At 35.6% G+C, this 16,687-nt stretch overlaps 2 protein-coding genes across 2 annotated transcripts in view; one reads left to right on the forward strand and one right to left on the reverse strand.

Annotated features, from left to right (window-relative positions):
• The window catches only part of LOC150097556 (NAD-dependent protein lipoamidase sirtuin-4, mitochondrial-like), a 56,886-nt gene extending 40,398 nt beyond the window's left edge, over window positions 1-16,488 (forward strand). Inside the window, exon 3 of the mRNA XM_090407051.1 lies at window positions 16,052-16,488. The gene's annotated coding sequence lies outside the window, so the exon portion shown is untranslated. The remainder of the gene's footprint in view (window positions 1-16,051) is intronic.
• Window positions 15,751-16,687, reverse strand: part of Sf3b6 (splicing factor 3b subunit 6) — a 34,165-nt gene continuing 33,228 nt past the window's right edge. Inside the window, exon 4 of the mRNA XM_090407052.1 lies at window positions 15,751-15,915. Coding sequence (XP_090263178.1) covers window positions 15,829-15,915 — 87 coding nt within the window. The 3' untranslated portion in view covers window positions 15,751-15,828. The remainder of the gene's footprint in view (window positions 15,916-16,687) is intronic.

Raw genomic sequence — 16,687 nt, forward strand, 5'->3', positions numbered from 1 at the left:
TTTTGTTTGGCAAGGAAAATTCTACAAACAAATAGAGGGGACAGCTATGGGTTCTCCACTCTCCCCACTCTTGGCCAACTTTTATATGGAGACTTTTGAAGAGAAAACCTTAAACTGCCCCACAAAAACCAACCATACGGCTTCACTATGTTGATGATGTGTTCACTATTTGGCCACATGGCTCCGATGCACTCCTCTCCTTCTTAACACACTTAAACAACCAACACCCCAGAATCAAATTCACCCTGAAGAAGAAAAAAAACAACTGCCTTCCTTTCTTAGACACACTAGTCACCCACCAGCCTGATGGAACCTTGGTTTTCTGTCTATAGAAAATCCACTCATACAGGCAGATACATTCACCAACAATCCCACCACCCCCACTTACAACAATATGGAGTCATTAAGACACTACACAACAGGGCTAAACTTATCTGTTCAAATGACAGTGCCCTAATCACAGAACTAAACCACATTCTCAACACTTTCGTAGCCAATGGCTACCCCCCCCCAAAAAAAAAATCCAAAAAATATTGAAACCAATAAACCATACCTCCCCCTCCCCCTTTCGCAACAAGGATTATTCTAAATCCATCACCATTCCCTATATCTGCGGCACCTTGGAAAAAGTTACAAAAATCCTAAAAAAACATGACTTCTTGTTACAGACCTTATTAAAAAAATTGGCATCCCTTATCCGCTCCACTAAAAACCAACCTTCCCCCTAGACCTACCTGGTGTATACCAAGTCCCTTGCAGCTGTCCTACTTTGGCCAAACAGGCAGCATAGCTGATATCAGAATTTCAGAACACAAGGACTACATCCAGTTTCACCAATACAGCCACTCTGGTCTTGCAAACCAGGCGCTGGATACCTACCATAGAATACGATGGAAGAAAGCCACAATAATACACCGTAGTAAATTAAAATATGAAAGGCTATTCATGAAATAGGCCTCAGCCCTAAGAAACAATCCAAACCTAAACAAATTTGGGTGCATGAGACTGCCTCAAATTTGGGAAACCTACATCAGAAGACCTTCAGCCCAATCGGCCAAGAATACCAACATTGCCCACTAGGGGGCCCTATCCGGACTTTTAGGAGAAAGAATAGCTTCCTGCTTCGTTCCTCATTTACTGTGTGTTGTGCTTGCATGCACGTATCTTGTATTTAAGTTCCTGTGATTAATGGGAACATGACGTTGCTGAAATATTGGAAGTGTATTAAAATTTATTTTAACGTATATTCTATTGTACGTTTTAATTTCCTTAAGCTATTTGGTAAGTATCTGTGAATATCACAGTCTTATTGCTGAAATGGAAAAACTTTTAATGGTGTAGATTGATAACCAAATTGGTTGGCGTGTTCTCTTAAGCCAAGCTATTCAGAATAAAATTTTTGTTTGTGAAAATTATGCTAAATTTTTTGTTTGCTTATTGGACGTAAATAAATGCTTTATTTATGCTGTTTATGCACATATATATGAATGCTTAAAAATGTTGTTAAACCATTACATATACAAATGGTGGGGAGGGAAGTAGGTATATGATGGTAGTCTGGAACTTAACATGTCGTATACATCTATTTATGTAATAACTTGAGTTAACATTGTCATCTTTTAATTACTGGGTTGTCTTTAGTTATACTATAATACACTCATGAGCAGTTGAATTAGAGATACCTGCCGTGTTGGCCCCGGCGAATGGAATAGTGCCACGTGGTGCATGATGGGGATGTCGTCAGACCTTGTACTGACCGTCTAAGTAATAGTTGAGCACAGAATGGGGAAGACTCTAGATCTCAGCGAATTCAATCGTGGCCAGATAGTCGGGAACTCCATCTCTGAAGTTGTGCAGGCACTGGGCTTTTCACAGGCCACTGTGTCAAGAGTGTACCATGAGTACATGGAATCAGGTAAAACAACAGTGGCCAGGGAAAACTGCTGTGGTGTACAACATGTCGATGACAGGGGATGGCGTTGGCTAGCTCGGATGGTAACAGTGGATAGACTGGCCACAGTGCCGCATTTGCCAATTTAATACTGGACAACAACGACGTGTGAGCAGCCACACTATCCAGAACCATCTCCTTGCTATGGGGTACAGAAGCCACTGCTCGACTAGGGTACCTCTGCTCACTGCACGTCACAAGGCACAACGATTAGCATGAGCACAGGAACTCCACCACCATTGGACCCTTGACACATGGAAAAAGGTCGCCTGGACTGATGAGTCGAGGTACATGGCGATGGCAGGGTATGAGTACATTGCCAAGCACATGAAGCAATGGATCCCTCTTGCCAGCAAGGTACAGTTCAGGCCGGTGGTGGTATCCTCGTATGGGGACTGTTTACGTGGGATGAAATGGGTCCATTGGTACATCTAACATCGTCCCTCACCGGCGAACGATACAGGGGACCTGCTGTCAGATCATGTACACCCATTTCTGTACCTACAGCAAAACAATGCGCCGGCCCACCGCTCCCGAATTGTGGCTGAGTGGGTGGATGAACACCCCCACGGATATGAGGATGCTTGGCTGGCCCCCTGAGGTCCCCTGACCTCAATCCTATTGAACACATCTGGGATGCTGTCCAGAGAGATATACATGCCCTGGACCCTGCTCCGACCAATCTCCATGCATTGTGGGAGGCTGTGCAGTGGTTATGGATCAGTTTGGCTCCCCAACGCTTCCGGTGCCTTGTGGAGTCCATGCCATGCCATCAAGGTGAAAGGGGATGCTACCTGCTACTAGCCAGGTATCTCTAATTCAACTGCTCATGAGTGTATAATCAGTGTATGACAGCAGTTTTTTTTTTTTTTAATTTTTTTATTGTAATGAAAAAACGAGAGAAGATTTTAGCATAATATAAGGTGGAGCAATTGATTCCCAGCCCTCTGTTCTATCAAACTTAGGTCCATCTGCTATTTCTTACATTGGCACAGTTGATAATCTTTCATTTCTTATGTTTTCAAAAGTAGATTTAAGAATGTAGAAAGTAGTAGTATGTGTTAGTAACTGTTCTGTAGTATGGAGGTATGTTAAATTTTTTCTAACATTGTGAAATCTTAATTCCATCTGACTGGCTTTACATTTGCAAGCTCTGTGAATTGGGCTTTGTATTTTGTGAAATTGAGATACAGTATAACAGGGAGAGCTGGCTTGAGTAGGAGTCCCAGTACCTGAATTGAAGCAGGATTCATTGGATTTCTTTTCTCTAAGGCCCTGGCCACTCCAACTGTCTTTTAAAGCTTGTGACCTATCCCAATATTTTGAGACAATAACTATATAACATAAATGTAGCATTGATCTCATGGACAGTCCCAATTTTTCACTGAAATTCCTATGGTGAAACACCATAGGAATTTCACCCATTCAAAACACCACTGTTGTCATTAGTTGCTCTAATAATTTTCAGATATTAATGGGAACTAATATCTGGAAATTATTTTGATGGTGAGACACAAGGGCATTTATTATAGCTTTTAATGAGATTAATTGATGAAAAGTGATAGCTACCTGATTTTTGTAAAGAAATATACTATTCCTGTATAATTATCCTGAAATATTATTTGCGAAGATTCTAATTGTATTACTGATGAGTTTAATAGCATGCTTATTACTTCTGTGCCTTAATTATAAAACTATGCGATTTCAGCCAACAAAACTGACTATTAAACTCATCTATACTTTTCATATTATCTAACAAAAGGCCAATAAAAAGTTTTTTTTTTCTGGGTTCATTACCCCCCCCCCCCCAACCGGCCATGACATCTGTAGACGTCCAGCTAAATCTTGATACGATTCTGTAACACTTATTGAATAACATGAATAAGAAGTGCAATTTGGTCTCACTATTTCATCTACCTTGGCCAGTAGGGAGGTTAATCAAGGGCCATAGCACTGTGGACACTACAGGAATCATGTAGATTAATGTATAAGAGAAAGTATCAAATCCACTATGATTTTTTTCAAGAGGTGCCACACAATATACGAAATCTCATAACCAATTTAAAGGTGTTTTCACAAATTCTCTTTTCTTGTAATCTTGATACACCTTTCATGATTATAGATGTCACACTCCATGGAATGGGTATATTCCACTCCATGTTGATTAATGAATACAGGTACTATGGCTCACTCTTCCACTAAAATGTCAGTCATTTCATGAAATGAAATTGAACATGTTGATCCCATCCTCATCTAATGCTATTCCCACAGGACTTATGTTAGAATTCTGTACTGGCCAATCCAATCTTTGCACTCCATTAAGTAATCCAACAAACTCTTGCAGTATAACATGTACATTATATGATATACTGATACTTAGCTGGGTTATTTCCATGGAAACACCACAGCATATGTTAATGTAATTTCGTTTTTCTGACACTATACCAAGATGGAATATTAGAAGTCTGAACCAGGAAAAGCATCTACATACACTTATTAGCATTGCTAACTAATGAGTCTATACGTAGGTTGTGCAGAAAGAATGATGTAGGATCTGTATTTGACAGGAAGAGGAATTTGCATTGCTGATGGACTGCATCTAAACAGTTTTGGTGTTAGGTGTGTCTAGAGAGAGAGAGAGAGAGAGCTTTGTTCATTGAGCATGCTGAAGTGCAAATTTAGGAAAACCTAAACAGGTGAGTGTGTGAAGATACCCATGAGGTAAGTGTGAGAATGACCAAGTGCAGAATCTAGTCTCTTCAGCAAAAATATCGAATAGGGTAGTCAATTCAGGAAGTAAAGATGAGGGGGGCCTAAAGGGACACTGCAGTTTCTATATACTAATGCCAGAAGTATCAGGAACAAGAGGGAAGAGTTTTGGGCATTGATTAGTGCAACCTCGCCAAAAGTTATATGCATTAGTGAGACGGGGATAGAATGCGAAAGGTTTAGTATTTTCAGGGAAGATAGAGAAAATAGGATGGAGAGAGGGATACTGCTGATGATTGCAGCCAAAAAGAATAGGAGATAGGCAGGAGGGTGGCTGTTCATTTCAAGCAGTCTGGTGTGAGATTGTCAGTAAGACAAAATATACAGTTGGTTGTTGCCATGGCATAAAACACTGCAGCATAAGGATGTTAGTAGTGAATGGGTTAAGGATCAAGGGTCATCTAGAGGAAGCAGTATTAAATTGTATACCTAAGATAAGGAGGATTAATCAGGTAGGAGTAGTTAGATGGATGAATAATATCATCAAGCATGAGCTACAGAAGAAAATGCTGTGGAGGGTATATAAAGAGAAAGGTGACCAGCATGGCAAAGAAGGCAAAATCAAATTATGAGAAGAATCTAGCTGAGCAAGCAAAAAGAAATCCCAAAGAGTTCTTTCATTTTGTGGCCGGTAAGAGGAAGAATGACTATAGAAGATTAACCTTAATTAATGCTGATGGTGAGAGCAGATAAATAGTTGATTTACTGAGTGACCACTTTGGAGGGGTATTCATCCAAGTGAGGTTACTGCTGTAATGTGTTATGCTGTATTACTCAATGTAATACAGCTGTGGAGTTAGATGGAATATCAGCTCAGGTTTTGTGAGAATGTGCAAGAGAACTGGCAATGCCTCTGACTAGGCGCTTTAAGTCTAAGCTCTGTTTTAAGGGAGTGGAAAGAGGACAAAAATAATTCCCTTGCAAGTACTGGAAAAAACTGGTCAAAAAGAATTCAAGAATGGATGGATAAAAATATGATACTGTATGTAAGGGTAACATGGCTTTGTGAAGGATTAGTCATGCCTTAGTAATTTACTATCTTTTTATAATAGAGAACAGCACCAGTTGGATAAAGGAAATGGCTACACAATGATTCTGCTAGATTTTGCAAAAGATATTTGACAAAATATCACATGGAACTCTATTATGCAAATTAGAACAAATGGGAATAGATATGACACTGATTACGTGGGTGAGCTGGACAGATATCAAAATGTGGTATATGGAGGGGCAGAATTGAGCGAAAAATGGTGGCTAGTGGTGAGCCACAAGGTTCAGTGCTGGGACCATTGCTGTTTAATTTGTACATAAATGATATAGGAAATAACCTGAAAGGAAATATTCAGTTGTTTGGTGATGACACAAAGTTAGGTAAAGTTAAGGTAATGCAGAGAGCTTGCAGGACAATTTAAATAGGCTATCAGTATGAACAAAAGATAATGGGTATCAGTTTAATGTGGAGAAATTTAAAGTTATGCATTTTGGGATAAATAGATTACAAACTGTGTATACCAACATTGAAGGAAATAGATGAAGCTAGAGATTTAGGGATGATGGTTGTAGTCAGGGAGTTAGTTTAGGGGACATATTGCTAAGGTTGCCAAGCTTAATAGCCAATAAGATTACTTGGCTATTGAAGAACACATAAGTAGAGGTAAGGAAGTTGCTATTCCTCTTTATAAGGCCTTCTTGTCCTTATAAAGAGGAATAGCAACTTATATATATTAAGGTCTTCATATGTCCACATCTGGATTATTATGCTCAAGTCTTTTTGTATTGAGTTTCTTGGGGATGAGGAAGCAATGGAGGAGATTCACAGCTGAGTGACCAAGATGGTTTATAGTCTGTGGAATGTTCCCTATGAAGAAAGATTGAGGATATGTTGATTGATAGCAGAAAAAAGAGGATATGATGGGATAGAAATATTTAAATTACTGAAAAGGTTTTAGAGGATTGATGCAGGGAAATGTTTCAGCACTTGACTGGAGCTGCTAGAACAAGGGGGTCATCCCTGGAGGTTGAATAAAGGTGTGATTAGTAGGGGTGCGAGTGTAAACTCTCACACGATTAACATGATTGGTAGTAGGACAATCACAAACATCCATGCCCTTGGCGGGATTCAAACCCACAGCCTCTTGGCTGGAGAGAGCAGTCAACCAGGCTGGCCATGCTTAAATTGGAATCCCTCTACATATACATTTGCATGTTTAATGGATTAAAACCAATGGGCTGAAATTAAAACTAATTAAGTTAAATTAAAATATAACATATAAATTTATTTCATATAATTGATAATTTCTGAAACTTTTGTAATAGTGAAACAGTCGTTCCGATTAAGTTAGGTCTATGAAGTAAGGCTTTAGCACTTTATATAAATGTTCATGTTTATTTATATATGGATCTATGTAATAGCTTAGCATTTTGCCATCGGATCCTGTGGTTAGCATTTTCAGTGCCATGTTGTGCAAGGCCAGATTTGTGAGGTTTAATGAGATGGATGTGGTCTTGATGTTCAGAAATGTCTTTATAGTATAGTAGTCTTGCAGGCTTCTTCTTGTCTGGGTTGATTTATAGGAGAATGGTTGATTATTTTTTGGGTTATTATTGGATTATATCCATTTAGTAAGGCTGTTTCTTTTGACAATTTCCAATTCTTCTGCTCACTAACCTTTTGGTTGTTGAGCAGAAGCACTACTCATTTGGCCAACCAGGCAGTTTTTTTTTTTAATACATTTTTGTTAGAGGTATCAAAAGTTAATAGGAAATTAATTTCTTGTCAGACTACTGTGCAAAATTCTTCCATGATCAACCAGACCTAGTTGATTATATTCACCACGCTGCTGTTGAGATTTTCATGCCACTCTTTCATTTGAACTGGTATCCTCACATCTCTGTTAGCTGAGAACACTATCTACAATTAATTTGGGACAGTGAAATTGTGTACCAATGTTATGAACAGATAGGCTACTGATTGATCTGGCATCTTATAATATTTTTTTTTTTTTTTTTTTTTTTTTTTTTTTTTTTTACGTGCTATTGGTATAGCAGAAGCTTCAAGGTGCAGTTGTGACTGTGATGCAACCTCTTCCTTTTCTGTTGAAAGGCCTAGATTAAAATTCTGTTTAAAAACTCGAGAAACATTTATAAAGGTTTTTCAAGTAGTGTTAGCCAGTCTCATAAATGGGCAGTGTTTTCCATACCAGAAGCTCAGGATTTTATCTTTTGGCTGAAAAGCCATACTGTGATCTCTATTGGTACAGAAGGGATTTGTTGCTGGTATCATTTTAGGTTGATGGTTAGTAAGAAGAGATAAATGAAGGATAAGTAATTGAGGTGTGGGATTGTTGGTTTTGGGAAATATTCAGTAAAAATGAATTATTTTTTGTGTATGGGGAATACCATGAATTGCACTTCATATAGAGGTGATGTGGGGAAAAATGACAAATGATATGCTTTTTTTTTTTTTTTTAATATTAACACCTTATGACTGATATTAAGTACTTTTTTGGGGATAATGTCTACAAATTTTTTTTGGGGGGGGGGGAATGCATCACTTTTACCAAGTTTTACTATCAATCACTGTCCTGTTCACTTTCCTTTTTTTTAAAAACTGTTTACACTAAAAATCAAATTATGATTCATGTCTGTAATTTTTTTGATATGTTTGTCTTGAGATTTTTTGACCACTGAATTCACTATTCAATTGTGAATTAAAACCATTCATCGATTCATAAATCATTGACTGGTTTTTTATCATGCAAAGTTCATGAGATAAGCCTGTGTAGCTCAGTGGATGTGGCGTTTGCACACCACCGCGCTTGGCCGCACGAAGGAAGTCTTGGTTTCGAGTCTAGTCGGCGACTAGAGGAAATTTTTCTAAGCCTTTTTTCGACTGGTTCCCGAGTTAGTCGATCTCTGGCACGGGCAAGCAGGTTTTTCCTCCCGGAAACTCGGGTTTTTCGTCCTGTAAACTCAAGAAAATCGACCGTAGAACCCACATTATTTCAGACATTAAATATATTGTGTTAGGGTTAGGGACCACGAGATGGCGGCACATTTGAGCCGTCTCTCTTCACTGCGTACCGCTTAATTAGTGATAGCCTTGGGCCATCTGTCTCTGATTGGGTACCAGTGGAGATTGAACTGCCCACTCAGTCTCCAAAAGTTAGATAGGGCTAAATGGCCTCGCCTACTCCCGTATATACGGGAATAAAAAGGCGTTAGCTGATTTTTTTTTTTTTTTTTAGAAGTTCATGAGATTGGCTAACTCACCTTCAATTGAAAAAAAAAAATTTTTCTTATAGAGTATAGTAAAAATCTGTGGAGTATCTATAGCTATAGAATCATACATATGCCATAATAAATAACTTTATTATGTAAATATATTATATTATTAGTCATAGACAAACTTATCTTAGCTTTTTTTTTTTAAATCAAATTGTGTTAGTTTTAAAAACAAAGTACATTAATTTTTCATGTTATTCAAGTATTGAATTTTTTTATGTTTTTTTTTTTCAATATGGTGTTAAAAGACCAACATCTTGAAAATCTGTAATATTAATGTAAGAACTGTACGCTACATGACAAAAAAGATTTATGTATAAATAAATACATTATTATTTATGGAATGGCTTTTAAAGAATGCCATGAGCCATTACTGAAATATGAACAAGACCAATGGCCTACATGAATCTTCTTTGTGGGAAATAGGAAAGATTAGCAGATTGGAGAATTTCTTTCTTTCTTTCTAAGAATTAACCAACTACTGTTATTTTACTAAACTGTTAATAGCATGTCGTTTTTTTGTTGTTGTTAAGATGCCCATAATACAAATAAGTTATCTCCATTGAATTATGTTTTTATTTTGAAACAAATTTTTATTTTTGTTTATTCAACTGCCCTATGTGTAGAGAGTAATGGTAAATTTATGACAACAGAACTCAACATGCAGTACCGACTGTAAAGTAGTGAAACTGAAGTCTGAAAAACAGTTTTGTAGAATCGCTCTTGAGATGTGCAAGTCTGATCATCATACTTCATTTGCATTTTGTTGGTGACTTATATCTGAGTTGGCAGATACAAGATTTGTTATGATTGTCATGTGCAGTATAAATATTTTCCAGACATTGAGTTAAACTTCTGCAATTTTTTATTGCCTGCCATGCTATAAACTTCTAATAGTAATATCATCTTTCTGCCATAATGCCATTCACTTTCCTGTTAGCTGGACAACAAACATCTCTACTGGCATACACAAATGAAATTTCTGCATAATTTGAATTTCGTTTTTTAGTTATTCAGTGATGTGTGTGTGTGTTATGATTGTACATACCATTTTGACAGAATATGGATTCTGCTCCTTTCTTTGGTATCTGTCCATCAGTCTGCTTCAATCCCCATTTGCTTCAGTTTGTATAAGAGTTCCTGTCAAACAACTTTGCACAATCCAGCAAGATTGTGTAGCCATTCCTTTTATCCAACTGAACTGTCATTCCATTATAAAAAGTTAGTAAATTAATAAGGCATAACCGACACTTTATAAAGCTATGCTGCCCCATAGAATATCATTCTTATCCACCCAGTCCCAAATTCTGTTTTTAACCAACTTTTCCAACCATTACTTCATTTGGTATATAATATGCTACCACAGGCTTGTAGTTCCCTATTGCAAAAAAAAAAAAAAAACTATTCTGCCCTTGTATTCCCTTGGAATTTACTAGAATTGAGACTTAAGTTAAACAGCCTAGTCAGTGGTAATACCAATTCCTTTGCACATTCTCGTAAAATATGAGTTGATATCCTAAGTACTTCCAGTTCATTAACATCAATTTTTGCATTCTCTTTGATCTGCTTGTCACCATTCTTGCCTAAGCCTTGTACTGCTCAAGAGCTTGCTGATCACTTTGCTCCTTATCCACCACTTTTTTTTTTTTTTTTTGTGGTTCCTACATAATGATACTGCTCACCCCAACCTACCTTATTATCTTGACCTTAGGGATACAGTTTGATATTGCTTCTTTCAGATATCCCTTGACTATCTTTCATGCACTGCTAACTTCCTTCTCTTGCAGATGCTTATGTCATAGCACTGTTTCACAGTGTCTTCTACATGCTGTTTCAAGTAATTATCTCTTAAGTGTTTAAATTCCATTTCCTTCCTGCCATATTTCCATAGTAGCTCCCCATAATAATTACTCTACTTCACCACTGGTACTAATCTGCTGATGCATGTCTTCCACTCCACTTTCACCTATTATCTCAATTGAACTATCATTCATAACACTTGTCTTCCTGTTCTACTCTTTTTGGCTGCGATTCATTGATATCAGCAGAACCTATTTCCCTGAAAATGTTATACTCTTCACATTTTATATCTACATTTGCTGTCAGCCAAGTCTCACCAATGTCTAGAACCTTTTGGTGAAGTCGCATTAATCAGTGCCAAAAACTCTTCACTCTTATTCATACTTCTAGCATTAATATACATAAACTGTAACATCACCTTTGCACCTCCATTTAGTTTTATCACCTGAAAGACTAAATTTTATATTTCTTTTCCCCATTCCCATAATCGCTTGCCTCACAAGTGCTTGCACGCAGTTACCTACACCCCCCCCCCCCAAAAAAATAGTTTGTTTTCCCAACTTTACACACTTCAACACTCTGAACAAAGCTCTCTAGGCACCCAATTCTGAATTCAATTGAAATCATTGCCTTCCTCCTTAACTTCTTTTTCATAGCATTGGTGGCAGCAGACTTAAAATCTTTATCCTTGCAGTGATCCATATCTTCTCCAATATTTTTCACCTTTCAAGTCATTAGTGCCAGCCAAAACAGTCAATTCTTTCACCTTTTTTGGATCTTGATAGCTTTACTAATATTAATTTTCACACTAAAGAAATAAGATTTAGTCACTCTCATTATGTGCTCCTTTCTTCCTCTTGCTTAGTCATTCTTGTTTCTTATCACATCTTTTTCACTCAATCTCAAGCTTTGTTCTGTGAAGGCAATCTACATAAGTTTGCTACTTTTTTTATGAAGTCCTCTTTGTTCTCATTGATGCTAACATTTTTTGGACTTCTGTCAGTATTCTCTGCTACACTATCACATGTTTTACTGTATTTTCACAAATTTTGCAACGAATACATCTTGTCCAACTCTTGGCTGCTATTGTTTTACTATGCAGTGGTGTTGCACTTAAGAAAAATTTACATACTCATAAAAAAACAAAATGCAACAAATTATTTTTTCAAAATTGAATTATCTTTTAGTAGTGCACTAAATGTATATCCTTTCTCAATTTAGCCTCAAACCCAAATCCACGATTATCATTTTATTATGTTCCATACTGATGATCACTGTATTGAAAATTGCTTACAACTGTGAAGGTATTGACAAGTTGCAGTATAGAGACTCAAGTTCATATCATATTCAGTTTTGCATATTTTAATGTAGTGTTGATTGTTTTTCCTGTTTAAGGTCGAGATCACTGATTTTAATCCTTGACTTTTTCCTGGATAAGACATTAATTTCTAATACACTAGCAGGTTATTTACATGGAAGCAAAATTTCATCATCATCATCATCATCATACATATCAAGGATTTAGACCTAGCATGGCCTGTTCCGGCCTTAGAAGTCATCGTTTAAGAGGACGTCCTGGTTTTCTTTTTCCTAATGGCTTGTACTTTAAGGCTTATTTTGGTAATCTTTCTGTTTTCATTTTTTGAATGTGTTCCATCCATTTATGTTTATATTTTTTAATTTTTTCTATTAATTTAATTTAAATTTAATAAAGAAGTTTAATTTTTCATAATTTCTTTTGTGATCAAATAGGGTATACTTTGCAGTTTTTCTCATAAACTTAATTTCTGTTGTTAATCTTTTAGTTTTATTGAAGTCTTTTTGTTTTATTGTCCAGATTTCGCTTCCATACATTGACTGGTAGGGTTAATGTATTGTATACTTTTAGTCTGGTTTGTTTTTGAACTAGGTTTGGTTTAAATATTGAGTTAATTACACCTGTTATTTTTAAATATTTTGCAATGTTTAAGTTTATATCTTTTTCATATGTGATCGTACATCCTAGGTAGTTAAATGAATTCACCTGTTCTAAGATCTTGTTATCTATTACTATTTTAGTTCTTGCTGGATCTTGTCCTTAAAAGGCCATAGTTTTTGATTTTTTTGTAGATATTATCATACCATAATCTTTGGATATCTCATTTAGATCTAAAATAGCTTTCTGTAGTTTATCTTTAGAATTTTTAATTATTATTACAAATAATAGGCAAAGAGGAGTGTTTAAGTTTACTGTAGGAGAAAGTTTAATTCCTTGATGTAATTTTATTTTTTTTATTTTATTTTTATGCTGAGAGAGGGGACATCCCTGTCGGACCCCTTGGTTTATCTCTCTCTCGTATATGATAGCTCGTGATTTAATCTTATTCGTATTAGATTATTGTTATATATACTTGATAGCTTTTAGGATATTATTTGGTATTTGTCTTTCTTTTAATATGTTAAATATGTTTCTTTTAACTTTGTCAAATGCAATATGTGTTTCTAAATTGTATTCTCTTTTCTCTATTATTAATTTTAGGCAGAAGGCCGGGTCTATACATGATCGTCCTTTTCTAAATCCATTCTGTACTTCTAAAATATAAAGTTTTCGGAATATTTCATTAGTTTGCTATTTAAGATTCTGCTATATATTTTGTAACAGGAATTTAGTATACTGATACCTCTGTAGTTTTTAGGGTCATCTCTATTACCTTTTTAAAGATAGGAATCACAATTGCTTTTTTCCATTCTATTGGGGGGATACCAGTTGAATAAATTTTATTTAAAAATAAGAGTCTTTCTTTGAATCTAGTTCCTGCATATTTATATAATTCTGAACCTAGCTTATCTTCTCCAGGCGATTTTCCGTTTCTTTAGGCTGATTTCTAATTCTTCTTTAGTTATTTCCTTTTCATTTTCGTTAATTGTTTGCCAGTTGTCTTTTTTAAAATATTTGTCTGTCCACAATTCTGTGTAGTAATTTAGAAATTCTAATTTCAATTCAGTGTTTAATTTTATGTTTTCTTTGGTATCTGCATTTAAGTGTTTCAAAATCTTATATACATTGGGTCTTATTTTATATAAATCATGTTCTAAATTAGAAACACATTTGTTCCATGATTCTGTCTTTTTCTGACTTCTCTTTTAGCTATAGCTCTTATATATATTCTATTTCCTCTTCTAATCTTTTACTGCTTAACCATTTGTGATAGGCTTCTTTTTCATTATTTCTTTGATTGTATCATCCCAGATCTTCAGTTTCTTCCTTTTATTGAAATTTTTGGTCTTCCCTAAGCTTTCATTTGCTGCTGCATTTAGTATCGTTTTTATATTAAGCCATTCTATTTCTTCATTTTGTCTAGATATTGGTTAATTCTTTGTTCATATAGCCATTGTACATTTGTGTCATTTAATAGTCTAGTTTTATAAATAAATGTTTCAATTTTTCTTTCTGTTCTTGTTACTTGTAGCCATTTAGGTGGTAATCTTAATTTTATTTTAACAAGGAAGTGGTCACTGCTTATTTCATATCCTCTGTGAACTCTAACATCTAGTGAAAATTTTGATGTCTTTTCATTTAGTATAAAGTAATCTAATATTGCTTCCCAAGTATAGTTATGTATGTCTTTATGTTTATAGAAGGAATTCATTATTTTTAGGTTATTATAAACTACAAAGTCAATCAATTTTTTACCATTCTTGTTTAGAGTATGTTCTCCATGTATTCCTATTATTAATTTTCGTGTTTCCAATTCATGCATTTAAGTCTCCTGCTAAAATTATGTAATCATTTTTATTTATTTTATTATATATGTTTGGTAGCTGATTATAAAAATCAATATTATCTTCTCTTCCCTCTTCTGGGGCATATAAACCAATTATTGTTAAATAGCCTCTATCTTTTTTATTCTAGCTTCTATTATACTTTCATTCCATAATTTATAATGTTTTAACTGTTTTGAAAGGGGGTTATGAATCCAAATCATGATTCCTGCTTGTGCTCTTTGGTCTCTGTCAACTCCACTGTATATCGCATTAAAATTTTCAGTTCTCATGGTTCCTTTTAATTTCTTTTTTGTTTCAGTGATTATTGCTATTTTAAAATTTCTTTCATTTAATAATTGGTCTAATTCTATTTCTTTATATGCTTACATTCCAGTTTGCTGTGTGTATTATATTTTGTCGTTTCCATTTTTGTTTTACCTTTTCTATTCCAGGGTCGTTTCCTATAGATTAAATCCGATTATCTTTTACTGTCAGCTTACGAGTAGAATTATGTTCCCCATGTCAGGGGACTAGCCTGACGATGGAATAGTTCAGTGGTAGGGCTGCTACCTTAAGGCTTCTGAACTAGCCTTGTTCCGAATTTAAACTCATAGGAAGAATAGGATATATTGAAGGTTGAGAGAGTAGATTATAGAAGAATTATAGTAAGGTTTATGGTGAGGGCATAGTTGTAAGGCCAGAAATGAAAAGACCCCATGGTCTTCGAGTACTCTAATAGCATAAGGGTCATAAAATAAGAAGAGCTGGCTTAAAGCCTTATAATAAAGATTAAAGTAAGTGGATCTTCCTCAAAGTAGTAGGAGAGGCTAGATCCAGCTGGGGGTCCATGGGAGTGCCACTTCCCTTACAATCGAGATGATTTCCCCTTATGGCCCACGAGTCCTTATTCAGTATATTCGGACCATCCCACCATATACACACACGTGCACACATGGTGGGCTCCCCTATCGGCCATCCAGAGGACATGCTCTCTAGGGGTTACGGGATCCCCCGAGAGAGCAAAATTTCTATTGAGTAAATAAGATTTGCCTTATATTTAGCAAGTTCTTAACTATCTGAGGAATATGCTTAGGAAACTGCGTGCATTTTAAAAATAAACCAAAGCAAAAGAACATGTAATAACTAAATGTGACACTTTCATTAACATATATATATACATTCACACAGAGAGAGACACCATATTTCTTTGTAATAACTAAATGTGACACTTTTATTTACATAACATATATATATATACATTCACACAGAGAGACAATACATTATTTTTCATCAGTTGACACACCATATTTCTTTTTCAATCTGTCTAGTTCTTCCTGTTTCTTTTCCTGGTCAATTCTCTTAAAGGCCTGAAGAAAATATAGCAAGATTAAAGAATTTGCCTTCGTATGCATTATTTAAAATCGTGATGAAATAAATTACTAAAATTAAACAATGATTAAAACTACAATCATATCTAAAAAATCATATCTATTATTTTATCAGACAATACACTGCTTAGAAAGAAGTTGGTGAGCAGCAGCAGCAGCGACACAACCCCAATCGCACGCTCATGTATCCAGTGAGCACCAGAAGCATACGCATTGGAACAAAACACTGTAAGAATGCTTCTTTGACTCATCTAATATTTGAAATTATTTTATTTTTTTTGCTTGTGAAAATCAAAAACACACAGGTGGGCTGCACAAAATCACACCGCAGGCCATGCTTTGGACAGCCCTGCTCTAGATAATAGGTGTCCCTATGGGATAGTGTCACAAGCTATAGTCAGAAGGGAGTTACACTTGCAAGGTTATGTGATAGTCTAGAAGCATTCCGCATACACTAATAAAAAGCTCAACAGATCATGGAGAACCCTTTGTTAACACATTCATGAATGGCAGAGACAAATCATTTTGGTGTTGTACTTGTGAGGGTTTTTGTTGTTGTTGTTTGCACATCAGATGGGCATACTTATAAAGATCAAGGCATGTAGGGAGGGGAAAAAATTGTTTTGGAATATATTAAAAAAAAAACAATGAAGGGAAATTCTGTATTTGGTTGGTATATTTATGCTACTGTAAATGAGACTTGGACCATGTACAAACAATTAGCACATTTAAGGAAGGAAAAACAGAGTCA

Source organism: Typopeltis vanoorti, chromosome 17 (genome assembly GCF_054136105.1).
Source record: "Typopeltis vanoorti isolate ZY-2024b chromosome 17, IOZ_Tvanoo_1.0, whole genome shotgun sequence".
NCBI classification, from domain to species: domain Eukaryota; kingdom Metazoa; phylum Arthropoda; class Arachnida; order Uropygi; family Thelyphonidae; genus Typopeltis; species Typopeltis vanoorti.